The sequence below is a fragment of the Papio anubis genome, chromosome 6, assembly GCF_008728515.1.
Source record: "Papio anubis isolate 15944 chromosome 6, Panubis1.0, whole genome shotgun sequence".
NCBI classification, from domain to species: Eukaryota; Metazoa; Chordata; class Mammalia; order Primates; family Cercopithecidae; genus Papio; species Papio anubis.
This window is the reverse complement of record NC_044981.1, coordinates 64304397-64328632: the sequence shown is the minus strand read 5'-3', so window position 1 is coordinate 64328632 and position 24236 is coordinate 64304397. Positions and strand designations below refer to the sequence as shown.

At 35.2% G+C, this 24236-nt stretch overlaps 1 protein-coding gene across 4 annotated transcripts in view; it reads right to left on the bottom strand.

Annotated features, from left to right (window-relative positions):
* The window catches only part of ADGRB3 (adhesion G protein-coupled receptor B3), a 743596-nt gene that overhangs the window by 357689 nt on the left and 361671 nt on the right, over positions 1 to 24236 (bottom strand). For all 4 annotated transcript variants that reach the window (XM_031667688.1, XM_031667689.1, XM_031667690.1 and 1 more), the window contains 2 exons: positions 17340 to 17408; positions 12874 to 12982 (listed from right to left, as the gene is read on the bottom strand). In XM_031667688.1, the coding sequence (XP_031523548.1) occupies positions 12874 to 12982; positions 17340 to 17408 (178 nt within the window). The remainder of the gene's footprint in view (positions 1 to 12873; positions 12983 to 17339; positions 17409 to 24236) is intronic.

Here is a 24236-nt window from a genome sequence, read left to right as displayed (position 1 = left end):
GGCAGGAGGATCACTTGAGCCCAGGAGGTGGAGGTTGTAGTGAATTTAAGTCATGCCAGTGCACTCCAGCCTGAGTGGCAAATTAATAACCTGTCTCAAAATGAAAAAAAAAAGAAAGAAAGGAAAGAGAAGAAAGAAAGAGAGACAGAGACAGACAGAAAGAGGGAGAGGAAGAAAGAAAGAAAGAAAGAGGAGAGAAACTCAAACCCAAAATATTTGTGGCCAGGTCTACATGTTAACATGTAAGAAACTCTAGAATTCTTGAGTGAAAGAGACAGAGAGAGAAAAGAGAGAAGAGAAGAGAAGAGAAGGAAGAGAAGAGAAGAGAAAAGAAGAGAGGAGAGGAGAGGAGAGGAGAAAGAAAAGAAAAGAAAAGAAAAGAAAATTCAAACTCAAAATGTTTGTGACTAGGTCTATATGTTAACATGTAAGAAACTCTAGAATTCTCGAGAGAGAAGAGAAGAGAAGAGAAGAGAAGAGAAGAGAAGAGAAGAGAAAAAAAGAAAGACAAGAAAAGAAGAAAAAGGAAAGAAAAGAAAAAGAAAATTCAAACCCAAAATGTTTGTGGCTATGTCTACATGTTTTGTTTTGTTTTATTTTGTTTTGTTTTATTATACTTTAAGTTCTGGGATACATGTGCAGAATATGTAGGTTTGTTACATAGTTATACACGTGCCATGGTGGTTTGCTGCACCCATCAACCTGTCATCTACATTAGGTATTTTTCCTAATGCTATCCCTCCCCAACCCCTGACTCCCCAGACAGGCCCTGGTGTGTGATGTTCCCCTCCCTGTGTCCATGTGTTCTCATTGTTCAACTGCTACTTATGAGTGAGAACATGTAGTGTTTGGTTTTCTGTTCTTGTTTTAGTTTGCTGAGAATGATGGTTTACAGCTTCATCCATGTCCCTGCAAAATACATGAACTGACACTTTTTATGGCTGCATAGTATTCCATGGTATATATGTGCCACCTTTTCTTTGTCCAGCCTATCATTAATGGGCATTTGGGTTGGTTCCAAGTCTTTGCTATTGGGAATAGTGCCGCAATAAACATATGTGTGCATGTGTCTTTATAGTAGAATGATTTATAATCCTTTGAGTATATATCCAGTAATGGGATTGCTGGGTCAAATGGTATTTCTAGTTCTAGATTCTTGAGGAATCACCACACTGTCTTCCACAATGGTTGAACTAATTTACACTCCCACCAACAGTGTAAAGCATTCCTATTTCTCCACGTCCTCTCCAGCATCTGTTGTTTCCTGACTTTTTAGTGATCACCATTCTAACTGGCATGACATAGTATCTCACTGTGGTTTTGATTTGCATTTCTCTAATGACCAGTGATGATGAGCTTTTTTTTTACATATGTTTTGTTGGCTTCATAAAGGTCTTCTTTTGAGAAGTGTCTGTTCATATCCTCCACCCACTTTTTGATGGAGTTGTGTGTTTCTTTCTTGTAAATTTGTTTAAGTTCTACATGTTAACATGGAAGAAACTCAAGAATTCTTGGCCTGTATCCTTACTGGAAATCTTAATTTTTGAAGTCATGTTTTCCATTTGAGGACAGCTTTCACAATTCATGTCTGGTATAGCAAGATATACTATTCAAGCATACTCCTTCACCATCACTATTTCTGTTACAGTCATTTCACTCTTTGGTCCATAAGCTCTTTTCTCATACATTGTACAGCTACAGGAGAAGTCAGCTTTTCCTCTACTTTTCCTATTCATGTTCCCAATGCTGCTGCACATTAATGTGCATTCTCTATATCATACATTTGCAACCTAATTCTGTGTGACCTCCTTAGGTTTCTTTAGACTATGAGTATTTTCTTAGTAAATAAAAAATTCAAAAGAAATTATGTGCCTTAGAATGAAAGGTTTGGCCCTCTATTTATGCCCTCTCTCCTAAACAGTTGCTGGAGGGATGGAGACTGAAGGAGTAACAAGCAAATTCACATTTTCATTATCTAAGATATGGTATAAAAGATTTACGAAAGCTTAATTTGTGTAATTAGCCAGAAAAATAATTTCAAAATTTTTAACAAAGTAGATACATATGAAGACTATTAGCAGAAAAGAAAACAAATGGTCAGGAGTTATTTTACCTCGATGCAGAAATATAGAACAGATGAGTATGGTTTCCCTAGAGTCACATAATAAAAAAATTACACTGAAGTTCATTATATAACAGAAGTAGGTTAGAGTGTGGTTGGCTGAGCGAGATAATGAAACAAATCTTTAACTCTGAATTACCAAGATGCAAAGGGGAAAAAAAATGCACCCACTCTGAATGGGAGGCACTGATGTCGGACAAATTATGTGGGTACCCCTCTCACCCAGTCTGAAAGGTTGTGAAGAGTAAATAGCATCATGAATATTGGTGAAAACATTAATTTGGGGCATGCTATGAAATATTAAGGATGCCATAACTTTTCTTAGAAAGCTTGAGGAATAAACGGGGAAAAACAAATAAAAATACCTTTCTTTATATTGTACTCAAATGGTACTTGTGAAGGAAGTTCAGAAGTTTAAGGTTAGAAATTGGCATAATATCTGATAATATAGAAAGTTTAGAGCATTTGGGTTACTCAAAACAAAAAAGAGTATTAACAACGTTTTCAAGTTTCTCAGGGAAAAGAAGCATTATTTAATAATGACACCATGAATAATTGTGTCTTTGAGCATGGCTGTTTAAAACAGATAAGATAAATTTAGAAATGTTATGTTACTATTTTTTTCACACCAGTTAACTTCTAAAAGAATGCAGGCCTACTAATAAATTGAAACATCATAACATGATCAGTGTTTTCGACATTAAGGTCCAGGGTTATAACTATAAGAGTAGTTCTATTACAAATAACATTTGTAAAGCTGTAGAGATGAAGATGTTTTGCAAATATATTTCCAACTTAGACAACAGACTTCTATGGTATTCTTATTTTTAAGTTTTTATTAAAACAAAACAAACCAAAACAGAAAACAGTTTTCAAAAGAATGGAGCTGACTACTTTCTTGCTGGACTTGGTTGAGACTTAAGAGTTCTATTCTAAAGGCTCCATGGCCTTCCAATTAAAAAAGAAACACAAAAATGGTAGGGAAAGTAGGATTTATTTCATTTGTTAGCTGGCAACTCAATATGAGTTACAAAGTCATTTTAATGAACAATTTCATTCTGGCTTTTGCCCAAGGATTTGTATGGTGGGATGATGACAGAATGCTGATGGCTTCTGAGGATAAAATTGCTCAGTCTCCTTGAGAACAGTAAAAATGAAATGGGCTTAAACCACAGGAGCAAGGATTTGGGTTGGAGTTAGGAAGGATAACATATTTTTAAAAAGCCAAAATAAAACTGCTTTGAATTCTAAACTTTACAGGCATTCGAATTGCTGCCAAAGTAAATTTTTGATATAAATCTGTCTTGCTTCTGTAGTTGGGTTCTTGGGGATGCAGTGGAGACATTTCCTTGAGTGCTCTACTTCTTCCACACTCTATTTCTAACTATTAGCAAGCTCTTTCAGATCAACAACTAAAATATCTTCAGCATCTGACTCCTTTTCACTATTTCCACTGTCACTTGACCCAAACCTCTGCTCTCCCACCTGAGTAAGCACAGCACTGTCCTTCCTATTTTCACTCAAGCACCAAATAGTCTATTATAATATCTCCACTTCATAGTCAGAATGAGTCTTTTATACCTAAATCAGATAATAATCATGTGCTACATGATGTCTTGGTCACCTATGGACCCAATACATGATGGTAGTCACATAAAATTATAATGCACCTGAAAAATTTTTGTTGCTTAGTATTTACTATGCTGTACATTTTACCATTATTTTAGGGTGTACTCCTATTTAAGAAAAAAAGTTAACTGTAGAACAGCTTCAGGCAAATCCCTCAGGAGGTATTCCAGAAGAAAATAGTGTTATCCTAGGAGATGCCAGCTCCATGCATGTTATTTCCCCTGAGGACCTTTCAGGTGGACATGATCTGAAGGGGAAGACAGTGACATTGATGATCTTGACCCTGGGTAGGGCCTAGGCTAATGTGTGAATTCATGTCTTGGGTTTAACAAAAAAAAAATAAAAATCTAAAATTTAAAAGTTAAAAATAGAAAAAAGTTTTATAGAGGCCGGGCGCGGTGGCTCAAGCCTGTAATCCCAGCACTTTGGGAGGCCGAGACGGGTGGATCACAATGTCAGGAGATCGAGACCATCCTGGCTAACACGGTGAAACCCCGTCTCTACTAAAAAATACAAAAAACTAGCCGGGCGAGGTGGCGGGCGCCTGTAATCCCAGCTACTCGGAGGCTGAGGCATGAGAATGGCGTAAACCCGGGAGGCGGAGCTTGCAGTGAGCTGAGATCCGGCCACAGCACTCCAGCCTGGGCGATAGAGCGAGACTCCGTCTCAAAAAAAAAAAAAAAAAAAAAAAAAAAAAAGAAAAAAGTTTTATAGAATAAAGACATAAAGAAAGAAAATAATTTTACACCTGTACAATATGTTTGTGCTTTAGGCAATGTATTATTACAAGAGTCCAAAAGTTAAAAAAACTAAAAGTTTATAAAGTAAAAGAGTTGCAGTTAGCTAAGGTTAATGTATTATTGGAAAATATATATTTTTATAAATTTAGTGTAGCTTATGTGTACAGTGTTTATAAAGTCTACAGTAGTGAATTGTAATTTCCTAGGCCCTCACAGTCACTCCCTACTCACTCACTGACTCATACAGAGCAACATGGAGCTGTAGGCTCCATTAATTGTAAGTGCCCTATGCAGGTGTACCATTTTTAATATTTTATAACAAATTTGTACTACAGCTTATCTATATTTAGGCACACAAATATTTACCCTTGTGTTACAGTTGCCTACAGTATTCAATACGTAACATGTTGTATAGATTTGTAGCCTGGGAGCAATAGGCTATCCCCTGTAGCCTAGATGTGTAGTAGGCTCTACTATCTAGGTTTGTGGAAGTACATTCTATGATGTTCGCACAACAAAACAATCTAAGGATGAATTTCTTAGGCTGTATCCCCTTAGGTAAATGACAAATACTTGTTAAGCATTTTGTATTCCTTTCACACCTCAGACAAATACCTTATAGTTTCTCTTCCCACTCCTTTTCTGACTTCATTTCCTCCCACTGCTCCTCCCTCAGCTATTCCAGCACTAGTGGTTTTCCCCAGTTCCTCCAATATATGAAGCACATGAGGGCATCATGGTCTTTGTCTTACTGTTTCTTCTGTCTAGAGTGTTCTGCCCCCACATATCACTGCATCTCATGCTCTAAAGGTTCAGTACTACATTCAAACATCACTTTGAAAATGAAAGGCCCTCCCTGGTCATCCTCCTTGAAATGACACTGCTCTCTTGACTCATTAACTGCTCACTCTGTCGACTGCTTTATTCCACTTTGTAACAATTACAACCACTGGACATGTTTGATGGCATTGGTTTGACACCTGTATCTCTACTACAAAACATAAATTCCGTGAGAGCAAGAGGTTTGTCTAATTCGTTCACTGAGAAATCTTCTAGGGCAAAACATGGCACATATTTACTGAATGATTGTCTGAGACCTCTTAAAGCTGGTTAAATCCATGAATCATTACCAATCTATCACACTAGTACTAGGGAGCACCTTAGCCTGGGGTTCAGTTGTGTGCAAGAAAGCCTATCACACACCTGGGCAGTTTGTCTTGTTTGTTCCTAACAGGGTCTGATATAGCCTTTCACAATGTCAACCTCCCTAGTGCTTCCACCCCAACCATATGGAATTAGAGGATCCTAGTAAATACCATGAGATAATTTCTATTAAATGAGAAGCAATCAAAGAACTCTACGGCTGCATATCAAAGTTTAAAACTATGTTTGAACTGCTTGTTTTCTCAGGAAACCAGTATGTTAGCACAATAAAGAAACAGATATTTTTAGTTGTATTTTTTTTTCCTGACCTACAGAAAAACACCCACTAGCTTCAGGTGTTTAGGAAGGGTGGTAAAGAGCCAGAAGACAGAGATAGAACTTAACACATTTAGACTCAAATCTAGCTGACTGAACCAACATCAGGTGCTACAAATAAAAATACCAAAAAAAAAAAAAAAAAAAAAAAAAAAGTTAAATTGTGTATTTTTCAGGCATGGTATCAACAGACTACAAATGTCACATTTTTAAAGAAAGCTAATCAAACAAGAGATGGGGATGTGTGAATCACGAAACTAAGCAGCAACACAAAGGAAAATAAGCCTAGAAAGAAAAGTCACTATATTTTAGAATAATATTGTCAGACTGAAAGTTGGTTTCTCTATTAAAGAACAAGATTTTCTACCAAAGGAATGATTAAGTTTGCCAGTGAATATAAGAAAGAACACAGGTTCGGTGTTGATGAAAAGGCATTGCACAGAGAAAGGAGATGTCAACATTGTATCACATCATTTTTCAGGTTGAATTTGGATTCAATTTCAGAAAACATCAACTATGGATTTTCATCCTGACAAACCTAATATTTAATATTTTCTAAACCAACAAGACACAGGAATATTTACCTTTTCAAAGAAAAATATCTTACTATAATGCTTTCAAGGCACTAGCCTTATTAGATTTCTGGATAACTAAATTGATACGTTTTAGATTCTTGTATCTGTTAGGGCTTATATATCAGAAGAACTTTTGAAATTCCTTACAACTAATAATTATAGCATTCTGTATTTGAAGATCTTATTTAGCCTAAAACCATTCCCTTCTTATTTGATATTTTCAGCATCAAATAATTCCTAAGGAACAGTTGTGAAATAGCTGTAAGTGGGTGTAGCAACATTCATCTATCTAAAGTAAATTCATAAAGATTACTGTATCAAAATGTTAAGGGCATAATGCATTGAAACCACATAAATAGCTTGAAAATTTAGGTCCTGTTCACTGTGCTGCGCTTTTCCTTAATAATTTTCATGTTATAGAATTGATAATTCCATAATATTTATCTTAATTCTTAAGATACTGAACTTTATTAGCAATTGATATTAAGTATAGCAATCAATTTGAAACGTTCTTTCCATTTTATTAATTATAGGACACTGATTTTATTCTGTATTGTTCTGGAACTCCTTATACCTACTACATCTAACCATTATTACTCTGACACCAACTTTCATTCTTTGTTTTTAATGTAGATATCACCTTACGTCTCTTCTATCTTATTATTGTATTGATAATTGAAAAAAACTTTCATGGCTTCAACTATCACTTTTATGCAGTTGATCACCAAATGTGTATTTATAGATTTGACTCCTCTAATAAAATCCAAGTTCTCATTTTATTTTTTCCACTTGGGGGCTATACTTGTCTAAATATTAATATGTCAAAAATACTCACAAATGTGTGTTGAATAAACCTAATCTCAATCCCTCCATTCTCTCTCACATCCCAGTCAGTTATGGAATCCTATCAATTCTAGCCTCAGACAGAGTCTCAAATTCATACCCACATGTCAGTTCCTATTCTTACCACCAGCAATTCCTGTCTTCATTGTCTCCCGCATGAATTACTATTAAAAGCCTTCTCTCTACATTTGGACTCACTATGTTGATGGTGCTTCCCAATTTCAATCAATTCCATTTTCTCATCTTACACATGTTCTCCCAAAGCACAACTCTTACCAGGTAAAGATTCAGTGACTGCCTATTATCTTTAGAATTCAGAACCATGTATCAACCTGCCTTTCCAATTTTATTTTACTTCCTTCACTTCTATACATATGTGCTTTTATTAAAATAGATCACTTTTCCCCCAAGCACAATTTCAACTTTGACATCTCTATATCATCTTTGCTAATAGAATGTTCTGGACTGTAACCATCTATTTGCTACCTGCTCTTCTTTATGTTGACTTATCAACAATTCAGTCATTCTTCAAAGTCTACATTAAATGCTTCCTTCTCTAAGAAGTTTTTCTTGATCCTTACACAGAACAACATCTCCGGGAATAAAGTACTAACATTTGGCTTATATGACACATATCAAAGTGTATTTGATGTTTATTTATTGATGTAATTCTTTACTGTCTACAACTAGACTGCAATTTACTTGCAGGCTAGAAGATTAGTCATTTATTTTAATGACCTGAATCACTTAGCAAAGGCTTTGCTTATAGTAAGAGAAAAATTCTTTTTGTCTGTACTTGAACGTAGTCAATGGGTGAGTAACATTGACACATCACTGATCTCCCTTGAATTCAGTTCAATGAATGCAATTCTAGTTCTAGGTTCTAAACTAACACAATTTCTAAAGAATAGGATATTCTTATCAATAAAAGGAAATGTAACATGCTACATGAAGCTATTGTGAAAAATATTTAAAAAACTGAAAATGTAACAAAAACTATAAATCATCACTGTAACTTTGGACAAATCGTTAGAACAATATAGTCCCATTCCCTTGCCTTGTCATTCTAATCATGTCAGATCTCATATACTCCATTTTGTATTTGGAACTGCAAACAGCTAGACCTCAAAATAATGTACTTTTATCCTTTTCAGGGCTTCACATTATTTGTTTTATGCTACTATCTCAAAAGAAATCCAAATACTTTGAAGTCATGAGTTTAAATTTATCATTTGAGTATATTTTATACTGTATTTAATGTAAAAATGTTAAAGGAATGAACAGTATCAAGAAAGAGAGTGGTTAGCAAAGCACAGAGGATGTGAAGGATGAAAAATGGGAGGAGATTTATTCGGCAATTAGAGTTTCCTTTCAAATAGGAGTTTCAGGAAAATAATAAGAGAAATAGGACTGCAAGGTACTTAAGGAAAAATGTTTAGAGGAAACGTATAGAAAGCAAGTTGAAGTAAATCTTCAAATAATATTTTCACTGAAAAATAACTTTCTGTCTTGTTGAAAAAATAACCTTTTAAAAATGTTTCATATTAAATAATATAAAGATATGGCCCTTCAGACCTAATTGATACTTATACATTTTTTAAATGATTGATATATTGAAAAAGTCACATGCTTTTCCTAAAACAAAAACCACTTACCTATGCAGACAGTTAAAACATTTCAAATATAATTTTTTTAAAAAGAGGCATATTGAAAATTGAAATCTTTGATAGACATTCATTCATTCATTTATACAGTAATTATATAAACTAGTAGAGCGTTTAGTCTTTAGTAAATGTTCATTAACTCATGTGTTACAACTTTCATGTGTCTATTTTAAATGTCATATATGTATTTAAAAATGAAAACTAAATATTCTATTGAAGCTTGATTATTTTATAAATTCATTGGTTTGAAATCCTTATTTGTAGATTATTTTCTTCCAAACCTCTGTTAAACATTTTGAGATCATAAATCTTTTAAGAAACAGATCAAAGCTATGAACATTCTCCCTACAAAAATGTACATGCACGCATATATATCAAAATGTTCATAGAATTTTTTTATCATATAAGAGCACTTCATTTATCAAAAGCTGATACAGATGGGGACATTTTTCAGAAAAAAAGAAGCTTCAAACTTTTTCATTTGAACTATTTTTGAAGAAAGTCTTTCTAAAATATGTCACTCCTTTTTCTGAGATTTTAATCAGATTCTAGGAACTTTTATCTTGATGAATTAAGGCCATGCTTTTAAATATGAATTATTGTCCTAAGTCTTAGAACTAATGCTCTCAAACGTGAGACATGAGTTGTCATTTCTATAGGAAATGACAATAAGGAAAAAGTATTTCTTTGTTATTATTGTTCCAGCATTTCATCTATTATATTTGCTATATATGTGCCTCTAATAGCACTGCTTCTCCTTCAAACTCATTCTATTTAATCCAGTAACTAGAAAACAGAAATGCTAAAACTATATTTAAAGTTGAAATAAAATAATCTATTGGTTCTGAGAGTCTTTTATTAAATTGCATGGTTTTTTTGGCATTTATATTGGACTGTTCAACTCTTTCTTCCTTCAGGAGTTTACTATCCATAGTCCAGAAAAGTGACTATATATCTATAGTCCAGAAAAGTAGCTATACATATAGACTTTATGAAAAAATAATTTATAATCTCTCTAAAATACATTATGATTTTTGAAGTTCTTTAAGTAATCTTAATCCAACACATTCTAAAGAAAATGGCCATAAGGAACAAACTTTCTTAGTTACTTAGTCTCTATTCATTTCTCACATGCTGTGTACATGCCTGTGTTCCTGCATACATGTCTGCTCAGTATAATGAGCAGACTGTTGGATAATTAATCTTTGGACTTAGAATGTAAGACAGAATGAGGGCCAACTCACATGTTTCACAACTTTCTACTGTAAAATAGTCTCTATTCATGTCCATGCTCAAAAACATTGGAAATATGAGACATAACATTATAATGTTTTACATATATAGTATCAAATTGGGTAACATAAAAAGTATTAATAGTAAGAGATCATTATTCATATTACTTAATTTGATACTAGTGTATGAAATTTGGAAAACTCCTGAATACTATGGAACATAACCCTCAGTTCTAGTCACCAAACTACAGTGTCAGTCAGTCCCTGAGCTAACATTTGAGGAAATCAACAATAAATAAGATGTCTTTTGGGTAGTCCGTATAAACAATGTTTATAATTTTTACTCACAGAACATAATTTTTAATACGGATAAGTGTTGCTATATAAACAATCAGAAGGCAGAACAATCACACTATCCTCAGGCAAGATGGACAACGATATAGGACGATATTGACTTTATTTGCAGCATTCGATTGCTTTGAGTTATGCTTAATATACCTCTTAAAGTTTAATCACATTTAAGGGAAGAAGGCAAACCTAGATAACATAATCTTATTGTGAAAAAAATACACAATATTTTCAAATATACAAACTTGGTAAGTCAAAGAAAAGTAAAGATGAATAAATGATCGCAATTTATGGACATTTGTGAAATTTTTATATCAAGTAATACTAGTGCTATAGAGAATGTGATATGCTGTGATTCTGAAACATAAATCCAAATTTAAGTTTAAATCCAATTTAAGTTTGCTAGACTCTGTGATTGGCTTTTTTATAGTTTTTTTTTTTTTTTCTAAACACGTTCTGCACAAATGCCATGTATTGATCTGAACATCCTTTTAATTAGCAATACCTTTTAGAAGTAGACATTAACATTTACAAAAAGAAGCAGAAAACAATAGTTCTTTGTTTTTCTATCTCATTTTAACTCATAAACTACTTTACCAATTGTCCAATCTGCCCCAAGACCCTTCATAACTCATTTCCTTCCCTTGGGAAAGTGGTTCTGACTTGGGTGACTAGCATCCCTGGAATCTTGCTAGGTTCCTTCGATGTGCCTTAAAACTCATAGCTGTGATTGCTAAACCTTTTCCACAGACACGATATACCTTTCCAACAAACTTTCTTTCCTTTATCTGCCCAGTCACTTTTATAATGGACACTGAATTGGGAATTTCTCTGATTTCTGAATTCATCTTTCAACAAAGATACCACCTTTGGTCTCTTTTTACTCTAATTGTCCATAAGAAGAAATAGCTTCCTCTATTACCGAACTGGCACAAGCTGCTGGACACCCACTCTGGAGAAAAGTGTAGGCCCTCCAACAGGCTCAGAAGATACATTAAGATGTTAAACTCACTGAGAAGGCCTGTGCTAGATGAAGAGGATACATGGGCTCCAAAACGTCTCCAGACCTTTGAAGTATCCATTACATAGACTTTCCTCAAATGAAGAATATTATCAGTAGTTAACTGTAACCTATTGTAATCTGAGGTCACCCTGGTGAAGATATCCCAGGATAAAATGAGTCCCTGCAGGAATTAGGTACCTTCAGAAGAAATTAAGTATAAAATGAACCACCAAAAGCCTTAATCATAAAAAAAAAATATATGTTCTCTACCAGTTGAACTTCCCTAGTTAATTGCCCCACCAAAGTTAGTCTCTTCCTAATCCAGAAACTAAAGCATATTTATCTGTGAATATGAATATAGGGCAACATATGTTTATTTAAACACATTACTATCTATAGTTCAGTGGTTTTTATGTTAAGAGTATTAAAGTATGACAAATGAAAGAAAATAATTCTGAATCACAGTAACATTATCAGAAGAAGCTTTAAAGAAATGAGAAAACTGTAAGCCTATGTCAATTCAATGTGTATCATTAAGAAGACTATTTCTTGGCTCTTGTTAATTTTTAACCACAAAGAGAAATGTGTCATTTGGTTAATATAATGGTTGTTGCATTACAGAGTCCACTACAGAGGGACCTGAGAGATCCACTGTGTACTGGAAGATATTCAGAAAAACTGCAGTGGCAGCAGTTGCACCATCATCTTAACCCTGGAAGGTATTCTCAATGTTCCACCACACACAGATTCAGCACCTGCCTGGGACAACCAGTGCGAAAGTAACTCGGCATCCTCAAGAACAATGTATGGAAGAGCATAAAGACTAACATGTTGTTTTCAAAATAACTAGTGTGTATACACACACATACACATTCATAACTAGATTGGATAGCAATGAGCATTTGGCAGAATGAAAAAATAAATACATATTATCCTACATATACACGTGAAGACACACACAAATAGGCCTACAAGCAGTCATACAAATGCATGAAGATAAATACAAATATATGTGTGTGTGTGTATATATATGTGTGTGTGTGTGTATATATATATATATATATATAATGCAATGTGTTTAGGCCTATCTAAAAGTCAGACACCAAGTATTCGAAATATATTTGCTCACATGTACTTAAACATATGAATAATGAATATTATACTTGGAAACGTATGGTGCAGATACTTGCAAATTTTTTTATTTCAGAAAGTTTTTTGGGGAAAATCCTATTTCTTACCTACATTTCCAGTCATTAAGTATGAATTCTGAAAGTCCATCATCCCCATTCCAACAATGTGTATAAAATCTTCAATCACCTGCATTAACTCTATTGACCCTGGATAAATCTAGAAAAAATAAGCAAAGGTTACATGGAATAAAAAATCGATACATACAACGGCATATATAACTGAAAATTTTTAAACCTACATGAAATCACAAATGAGCTTTGTTTTACTTCAAAAAAATCTACAGCTGCCTATAGTTGTATTTTTAAAATTAACAGTTGAGAATGACATCAGATGTCACATGGGAGGAAGTTTGGAAGTAATATGATGTAGTGATTAATCCCTCATAAATCTAAGGGAACTCAAAATATCTAACAGACTGTCTCCTCAGAAAATACATGACTTTTCTTTTGATGAACTCTTTCCATCACTTAAATATAACAAAAACATAGAACACTGAAATTGGGCTCTTTACATGTTTAACTTTGCAACTACATGAGGAACACAAGAAGAAAAACAGTTAATATTGCCACCGTGAAGATATTTACAAACTATTAAGTTATTGCATAATAATAAATATCTTGAGAGAAACATTTATTGTTTAATAATTATAATGTCCGCCGTAAGAATAATGGTAATAATTTTAACATTACAATAATATTAATAGCTCTAGTGAATGTGCTTTACATGAACAAATACAAAACACACCTGTGGGATTATTATTCATATTTTAGGAAAGAAGAAGAAAGACCTCAAGAAGGTTAAACAGCATACCTAAGGCTATATTGTATCTTTAACAGTGGCTGAGCAATACCTACCTATCTAACTGTCCATCTATGCATCTATCCATTTATCCATCTACCTACCTATCTACCTACCTACCTACAGGACCATCTACCTACAGGACCATCTGCCTCCATGGCCCGTGTGTTTCTTTCAACATCATGGCACCTCACACAGTACAAATGGACGAGTGTTTTTTTTTATTTGGCAACCATGATTGTGGCAATAGTTCATAGTGTTTGGGACATAAAGGCTATTGAAAATGTCACATGCACGTGTATAACCCATAAAGCTTATAAAGTCAGCCTGCATTACATAACCACTTTAGAGGAGAAAATCTTTCGAAGTCAAGTTAATTTCTTGTGTTCATTCAGCACCACTGCATTTTCTAGCCATGAAAATTAAGTGGATTAGAGAGTTCTAGCTGCTTTGTAATCGCAAAGACTAGTGCAGAAGACGAAAAGGCATTCTGAATAGCAGAAAAGCATATAGTCAGAGCTGAAAGTGACAGCAGGCATATGTGTATTTCAAAGGGGCTTGCGGTTGTGCCTGTCTAAAAATCAGACAGTATCCACAGTATATTTACTCACATATACTTGAAGACATGAATGACGGATATTAACTTAGACATGTATAGCTGAGTTAGTTCCAATTTTTAATTGTAGAAAGATTTGGGGGATAAAACCTATCGCTTAGCTTCACTTTCAGTCATTAAACACAAATTTCGAAAGTCCATCATCCCACTTCCAAGAATGTGCCTAAGATTTTTGTTATCGCCAAGGCTTCCTGCTACTGCTGTATTTTCCCCTTATCTTTGTATAGGTGTGTATGTATATGAGTATGTGTAGTGGAAGGATGAATACAAATTAAAATAAGAGGCTTATTTTTTTCTGTTGAAAATATGGGAAGAGGCTCTCCCTCCCTCAACCCCACTCTCTTCTCCCTTTTCTTAGAGCATTTACTTTTGGAAACCTAGTAACTGTAAGCACTTTTTCTCTTTGAAATGCATATCAATTTATTTAAAAGCTAAATAGTCTCCTACAGCTTAAAGATCCAGGAATGTCTCTCTTTGAAAGGTAAATATACAGAAAGATAGTGCCCCTCTTTCTCAGTTTCTGTGAAAGGTAGAAGTCTAACTTCAGAGACCTCTTGAATTTTGCTTCAAGTGGCAAAATTGCTTCCAGTCATAAAGATATAAGGAGGTTATTTTTTTCTTTGAATAAGGCCAATTAAGTAACAAGATGTTCACCACCAATTACCAAGTGAATTTAGGATGAACTATGTGAATTTAAGATGAACTATGTGTGACAAAGGGTGCTCTTAAGTCCTCTTCAGAACTAGTTACTATTTACCTTGAGGACACTGCTAGGCTGTGTAATAGGGTCTTTGTAATGTCAGCGGATTGCCTATGATACACATTACATTCTGGTTTACTGCTTATTCAATAATGAATGTGTTTTCTTTGTCTTCTGCCTTGGTGGAGAGGTTTTTTAGGTTGACTAAAGATTCTGTTTATATTTCTCCAAGTGTAGTCAAATGTTATAGAGCAGGTTATAAAAGGTTGCCAAACTTTTTCTGTTTGCATATAGTAAATATTTTAGGCTTTGCAGGACATGAAGTCTCTGTTGTAAACTCAACTCTTTCCTTGTTGTACCAAAACAGCCATATATAGGTTATATGTAAATGAATGGGTGTGGCTATATTCCAAAATATGATTAACAAAATAAGCCTCAAGCTGGATTTGGCTCACTGGCTGCAGTTTGCTCACTCTTGCTCTAGAGACATACGAATTTTCAATGTAATAAAGAAACATCAAACATAATACCTGACTAAAATGACTTGTCTTGACTAAACTGGACTTGTCAACTCCAGCCATATGGGTAGAGTGTAAAGCAGTGCTATATAGAAAGTAGTTTTTGTGTGTGTGTGTTTGTTTTTTTACTTCAGTATGCTACGTTTTTAGCAGAATGATTAATCTAAACATAGTTTTATCCTTCGTAACTGGAACTGATGGGTAACAAATTCCGAAATGACCGTTCAAAAGAGTAAATTTTGTTTGCAAAAAACTTCCGATGTCAATAGCCACCATTTTACTCAGCTCATTTTCCAAACGTACACAGAGTTCTGTTTTATATTTACTTTTGTTAAGGTTATTACTCAAAAATAAGGAGACCCACAAATATTATCTTTGATAGATTTTAAACAGTACCTATTTCCACAAAGTTCACCCTTTGTGCCACAAACTCAATAGACCCATTCACCACCTGGCTGCATTTATGACACCACCTTTTAGTAAAAGCTACAGAACGGGGTTGTTTTTGTTTTTTCAGTTTCAAATCGTTATTTCAAAAATAGTATTAAGGATCATTATTATTGGAAAAAATACTTTAAATATAAGAATATAGCTAACTCAAAATCTCAAGGAAATAGATGGTTTATGAATTCAGGATTTTTCATTGACAAGAAGTTCTGCCACCATTCATTATTTGTTAAAGTTAGGACCTCACAGTAAATAACAGCATCTGATGAATTGCACTCTTGTTTTAAATAGGATATTATATATTTCTTCTAAATATATCCATAATTAATAGTCTCTAGCATTCTAGAAAGATGTACTTAGCCTCTGCAGCTGTATTCTAAGGAAAGACACCATCTTCTTACAGTGAGTGAATGAGGCTGTCCTCTAGAAGAAAGTCAAGGACAAATATGTAACTCGAATTGGTAGAAAAAAATAGATTTAAAGTATTAAAATAAGAGTTTTTTTTTTTTTTTTTTCTGGCTATGTCCAGATGCATGAAATTTATACCTAATAATGAGGTAGACCCACACTGGACTATTTTTAGAGCTCCTGTCATAATAGGATAAAGGGCATACTTTACTCCTGAAGACCCAGAACATGATTATAAAGGGAAAACCTGAACCTCAGTAAATGTTCATTCTTTTTTTTTTTCAAGATTATCTTATTTTTAACAAGAGTCAAGTAGAAAAACTAAAGAAGTTTGACATCCAGTTAAATTACATTTACATAGAATTTTTAGAACCATATTTTTTCCCTCTTTCTAGACTTCTAACCCACTTTTCCTGTAATTCGGAGGAAAAAAAAAATTAGTCACTGTATATCAGTTAGGATACCACAAATGGTATTGCAAAGCATTTATAAACAATACCTTAACCAATAAGGCCACTTGCTACATGATAAAGCATAGCAGGAAGATTTTAAAAAATCATAACATAATTTTTGGTGAGGCCTGATTTTAACAGTTCTTGGCTTTGAATAAAAATTAATCGCTCTGTCTATGATCCATATTATATGCAACATTGTAGTAAATGCAAATGGTTTTACTAGTCAAAGCTCTATACTTTCATTTGAAATATGTACTTTTAGATGTGCTGTTTTTCTCATGGTCTACGGACAAAAAAGGAACTTATTGGTTAGGCATATAATTATTACACATTAAATCCTTAAAGTTTTAAGTTGCTTAAACTAGCTCAGCTTTTTTTCACATGAATAGACATTCCTTCCAGACTGATAAGGTAAAGATCATTTGTCTCCTCAAAAATTACTAGGATATAACCTAGACTGACTTAAAAATATCTTATTTTCCTGAAATAGCAAGCCATTAATTTAGTCACATATTTTATACACTGCGTTTCGCCAGCTTCATTTTAAGTTCTGAAATAACCCCAACCTTACCTGTTGTGCATCTTCCCATTTTTCCTTGTTTTCTTCATCTAGAAGGTTGCTAACTATTTGAAAGAAGTTCTGTAAATTAAATTAGATAAAAGATTTAATATTACATGAGAGAATTATACTTTCTAATAACATCGATTTGGGTTGACTACATAGTAAAGGTATAAAAACTTTGCAATATTGCTTTATGACCCTAACATAGTATTCTAGAAGATCTCTGAGGATCCTTTTTCAGCACCATAATTCCAGGATTTTCATATACGTTCATTTTTTTGTACTCTCAGAGGAGGTCAGTATAGAGAAAACACTTTCACTCACAATTATTTGTTCCATTATGGTTTCTATATTCCACTCTGTAATGTCATTGTGTAATTATTCCATACAAGTAAGTTTGATCCTGTCTGTAATGAAAGTCATCTGTGACCAGGCATGGTGGCTCACGCCTGTAATCCCAGCACTTTGGGAGGCCGAGGTGGGCAGATCATGAAGTCAGGAGATCGAGACCATCCTGGCTAATACAGTGAAACCCTGTCTCTACTAAAAATCCAAAATAAATAAATAAATAAATAAGTTAGCTGGGTGTGGTGGCGGCACCTCTAGTCCCAGCTACTCAGGAGGTTGAGGCAGGAGAATGGCGTGAACCCAGGAGGTGGAGCTTGCGGTGAGCCAAGATTGCGCCACTGGACTCCAGCCTGGGCTATAGAGCGAGATTCCGTCTCCAAAAAAAAAAAAAAAGAAAGAAAAGAAAAGAAAGAAAGTAATCTGTATTTGTTTCATTACAAGTTATCCTGTTAATTGTGAGTCGTGGTTGTTACTTGCAATGTTGTTTCAAAGAACACCCTAGTAAAAGTATAGGCAAAGTGGAGGAAAGACAAGCTCCCCTCAGTTGAAATCTTGACTCTGCCCTTCCTGCTCATTGTACTTTTACAACTACCAATTGCAAATATTAAATGAAAATTTCTAAGTTCCTGGAATATCACATATGCTAAGAGCACAATAAATCTTAGCTATTTTCAAATTATTACTCTTTACTCCTCTGCTTTTTGCCAGCAAGCCAACATGGGAGAATGAATAGACATGTAACATCCTTGCCATCATTCTTGTCTCTAACTGTTGAAGACCTATTGGCTTTATCTTCACCTAGCAGTACCCAGTGGTTTTTGGTTTTTCCCTTTCCTTGCAGGAAGGTCATTTTGATGTTCATATTCCATTCACACTGACAGAGAGCTGGGCTCTGTTCAGTTCTGTTTTGCAAGTGCGCATTTCACACGTGAAGGATTTTTACCAGAGAGAGACTTTTCTGTCCTTTCACACTACACTGTGCCATCAAGACACAGGAACTAGGAGAGAACAACCAGTGTGCCTTTGAAGGCAAGCTGTGACTTGGGGTCACAGGAGACCTGAGAAGTGTAAAGGGAAGGCATGGTGTTTATCTTAAGTTGCATAGGCAGTAGTGGCTTGGCTGTGTTCTCAGAAGTCATCTCTTCTGACTGTGTGTAGGTTAGCAGTAACACTGCTTCACACTGATACATTAACTTGGACCAGGACCAGGACTCCCTTGAGGGCAGAAATAATCATAACCTGTTAGTCTGATCAGTCTTCCCCCCTATCCAGCTTCTCAAAACAGACATTTGCACTAATTTCAAAGAAACTCACCTGGGTGTTATTAAATTAAAAACAAAGCTGCCTCATTTCCTCTTGTGGTTTGAAGCTGTTAGTATCTACATTTAATTGCCCTATTTGTGCTATTTATTTTAATAGTTCCTGGCAATCACATGGTTGAAACACGGTTTGAGTCATAACCTCTATAAAAGTTACAGATTATTTTATGCAACTCTTAAAAAACCTGCAAGTCTGTTTTAGACCCGTTTTTCAATTCATTTAACCTTTTTGTACTACCAGCCATTTTTTTTCCACTTAAAATTTCCTGCTTGGAGTGTTAACATTTGAAGGGCTTAGTCCATTGAGCTGTAACTCTACCTATGGTCAGAAAGAATTAACCTTCAGAGTTCTCCAATTGCCTATGGTTGGTTAACTCAGTAGGGGACATGGTGCTAATGAGGCAAAAGTTGCAGGTTTTATCCCTGTACATGCCAGTTAGCTGTGCTGAGGTCCATGACCTCGGTCTGCATTCTAACACCTGCCAGCTTTCATACAAAATGCATGCTGCTGCTAACAACAGACACCAAGAGAACAGGAAGCAATTTGTGCAACTGCATCTCCATTTCTGGAAAAAAAAAAAATTTTCACAAAGCATGTTTTGCTGACAGTGGGTCGGTGACTCCTTGCTGTACATGAAGGCCATTGCATACACAAAATTCCTTGATGAAAACAATAAATTCAGAGTTCAGTTCTTTTTTTAAATCACCGAAGGGCACACATAAAAAACACAAATTATTAAAATATATGTTGAGCCAACAAAACAGCATTTTGTACTATTCTTCAAGCATTTTGTACTATTCTTCAAGGCCAACAAATGTGGCTTTACTAAATCAGAGTGGGAAGGCAGTACAGAATAAAGTTATTTGTTCTCACTATTGATTAGACTTTAGAATAATCAGTAGTAGTGCCCTGACTAATGAAATCCATGTAGGGGTACAGTGAGCTAAGTCTGAATATCTCAAGCAGTGGGGCAACATTTATGGAAGACTAAGTCTTTCTTGTTCATCAGTGTATCCTCAGTGCATATGACTTGCTCATAGCAGATATTTAATAAAGTCCTACATTTAAAACAAAATTTAAGTTGCAAAGTCAGTACATCTCAGCTTGTTTCTTTTTTCTTTATTTTTCCAACTTTACTTTTAGATTCAGAGGATACATGTACAGGTGTGTTACCTGGTTTTATTGTGTGATGCTGAGGTTTGGAGTATGAATGATTCCATCACCTAGGTACTAAGTACAGTACCCACTAGTTAGGTTTGTAGCCCCTTCCCTTCTCCTTCCCTCCCTCCCCACTCTATTAGTCCCCAGTATCTATCTTTGCCATTTTTATGTGCATGAGTACACAATATTTAGCTCCCACTTATAAGTGAGAACTTGCAGTATTTGGTTTTCTGCTCCTGCATTAATTTGCTTAGGATAATGGCCTCCAGCTGCATCCATGTTGCTGCACAGGGCATGATTTCATTCTTTTTAATGGCTGCATAATATTCCATAGTGTACATGTACCACATTTTGCACCTCAGCTTTCCTAAAAATATTTAGCACCATTTCTTTCAGCTGGCCTTGCTCTAACTTGTCTCACACATATATAAAATATTATATACACACACACACACACATATTATATATATACACACATACTAATACATACTGAATATATATTCACTTTGACATTTACTAAACTATCAGACTGATAAATAGAACCAAACCTAACAGAACAGCTCTTTGAAGAGGCGACTCATGACATTTCAGGCCGCATGACTGAATTTTTCAAAGTGTGAAGCTCCTTCTGTGGTAGCAGAGCCACTACTTGCTAGTGTTCTTTTAAAACTCCATTAATGGTGATAATCGCTCTTTTGATGATTTACGGATTAGGTCACTTATGTCAATCCCTAAAATAAAAAGGTCAACATCTTACAGTAGGTTTTGCCTCATTTTTTTGCTTTTTTTGTTTTTTGATTTTTTTTTTTTCAGTCACCCCTGATCTCCACGACCTAGACTGATTTGAAAAACTGAGTGTCCTTGGAAGAATCTGAGCTGTTTGGAGTTTGAATGAGGCAGACCCCGTTTAACATTTTCCCCATCAATTATTAACTGTATTGTTATGGGCAGATGTTGCCCACCTATGCTTTATTTCTTGAATCTGTAATACAGGAGTAATAATAGCTACCTAGCAGAGCTATTGTGAAGCTTGGAGTTAATTCTTAACACAGTATCTGATGCATGGCAAGTGCTCAATATATGGTAACTTTATGATTTTATTACCTTTATGTTATATATTTTTTATGACTGGCTGCATGATTTGTATTCATTGCCACATTATGGCAAATATGCACCTATAATTCTGAGATAGACTTTCACAACCAGTAGCATTCTCCTCTATCCACTTTAATGTCTCTTCCTCTCTCAGCAATATGTACAGAACAGAATTGATTCACCACTAACTCTGGGGAACAGGAACATAATTTGTTCAGCAGAAGTCTCTTCTTTCTAAAAATGTGCTCTGTGGGGAGGGGGTTTCAGGGTAGTTAGTATTAGATACCTACTATACGAGAGGCACCATGGTGAATGGTTGTGGTACACAAAGGTCAAAGAAGCATGATAATTCTTTCTTTGCAGGAAGTATTACAAAAATCAGGGCAATAAATGTATGCTATAAAGAAAAGCATAAATCCTTCTGTGACATTCAAAGTAGAGGCCCTAGATTTGGCTATACAAGACAAAAAGGACACTTTATTTTATGGAAAGCAGTAAAACATTCTGTTTTTACTTCTGATTGGCTTCCACTTGGCAGATTTCTTATGGATTATACACAATTTTTTATAAATATACTAAAATATGTCTTAGCATTTTGCTTTCGCTGAATTCCTATTTCCATGGAAATAGAGTTGTAGATTAGGCTAGCAATTTCAGCCACAGGAAATGTGCTCTCCTCCATCTTAACCAGTAGCAAAATGGTTGGACACCAAGGGACAAAGACAAGCCCTAAGAGTCGAATTTAGTAAGGTAGATCTGAAGTTTTGAAAGAATTACAGTGACTCTGACTAGAAATATAGAGGGAACTATTAGAAAGGCTTAACAGCAAACAAGGAAGCAGGGATAAGCCATTAGGATAAGGATGCATAACGTAGGATAGATCATTGATCCCCAACCTAGAGATCAACTAGTTGATGACTGCAAGGCCATGTGTGATCCAGCCGCTTCCCGACTCTCCAAATTTATCTCATGCTATCCTGCCCCATGCTCTATTTGTACTCCAAGTTCCTTAGACTTCTTCATGCATCCCACACTATTTTTCTGCCCTGCCTGTAGGCCTGTTTACACGCTGTTTGCTTTCTTGGACTGCTATTCTTTCTGTTCTTTACTCAGATAACATTTTCTTATCCTTTATGTCCAGATTTACATGCAATTTCCTCAAAAAGGCCTTATGAGATCATCACCCCTACCCCAATTATAGAGAGTTGGATATTTTCTTTTTCTCTTGGTACTGTGTGACCTTTTCTGGAAGTATATAGGATTTTGAAGTTATGATTTATTTGTATGACGATTGGTTTAGGGCTTTTCCCTCTACTAGCTTATAATCGAGTTATTTCTATTTTTTCACTCTTGTGCCCCCAGTGCACAACATCAGGCACAGCAGCATGTAAGTACTCAACTATTTAAAATTGATGCATTACATGTCCACTGTGTGTAAGGAAATGGGCTAAGCATTCATGGATTTTTTTTTTTAAATCAAAAACAATAAAAAGTTTATACCTAATTTACTGCCTCTTTTTCGATTCAACACCCTCCTCTTCCAGTGATGCTTTTAATGCTACCGGGGCTCTCCTTATGGTCCAGGGAATGAGAGATGACACTTATTTTTACAGATAAGAAAACTAGTTATCTTGAACAAGTATGGGATCGACCTCTTCTTATTTTCAACAGCATTTGAAGACTCAACATCATCCTTGAGCACAAATATATACTTTTGAGAAGTTGTAGGACTACAGGAAGCGGCTGTGGATATTCAACCCTGGTCCTTAAACTCACATGTAGCAACAAGCAAGGAATGGGACTCCTCTTCCATAAACCCACGAACTTCATAAACCCAGTTCATCCTATGCCAAACACAGGGAACCCTCCCTATGCATCACTACCCTTACCCTGATCCTGGCAAGATGCATTTGGTAGTACAAGTTCTTCTTTGTTCAGCAAAGGAATGGCATGAAGAAAGTTATAAACATATCAGCCAGAGAGTAAAGTCAGGGGGCTTTGGCAAGAAAAAAGAATGAAGAAAAGAACATCACTAGAAAGCATTATCAATAGCCCCAAATAGTGATTATTAAGGCCTAAAGGAGAACAGTGGATGTGCAAATGAAAAAGCAAGGAAAGGTATACTAAATACTTAAACAGAAATGTATTTCCTTATTCAAGTAGTAGTTATTGAATGCCTTCTCCATATTTGGCTGTTCTGTTCTAAGTGCTGTGAATATGATAGTGAACAAGACATATGAGGGTTACTTCCCTCATTGAATTTATGCTCTAGTGGGTAAAGAGAACAAAAAGGATGATTTCAGACAGTGATTGCAACAGTTTGAATATGATGCCTCCAAAATTCAGCTGTTGCCAATGTGATGTTATTAAGAGTTGGGGCCTTTAAAAGGTAATTATGCCATGAGGACTCCTCTCTTGTGAATGGAATTACTGCCCTTATAAAAGAAGCTTACTGCAGTGTTTGGCTAACATACCCTTCTGTTTTCCACTATGTTAGGACCCAGAGTTCCTCACCTCTAAAGGATGCAGCAACAAGGCATCAGTTTGGAAGCAGAGAGCAGCTATCACCAGACAACTGAACCTGCCACCCATACCTTGATGTTGGACTTTCCAACCTCCAGAACTGTGGGAAATACATTTTTATTCGTTATCAATTACCCAGTCTCAGTATTTCATTATAGCATCACAAATGGACTGAGACAGTGACACAAAAACAAAATAGGTTATAGGAATAGACTGAATAGGTCAGCAAGGGGTGTGTGTGTGTGTGTGTGTGTGTGTGTGTGTGTGAGACAGAGAGAGAGAGAGAGAGAAAGAAAGAGAGAGAGAGAGAGAGAGAGAGAGAGAGAGAGAGAGAGAGATTACTTTAGATTAGATGGTCATCAGGAAAGACCTTTCTAAGAAGGCTACATTTGAACTGAGACCAGAATAATAAAAAAGAGACAGCCACACGAAGACCTGAGGAAGACAGTTCCAGAAAAA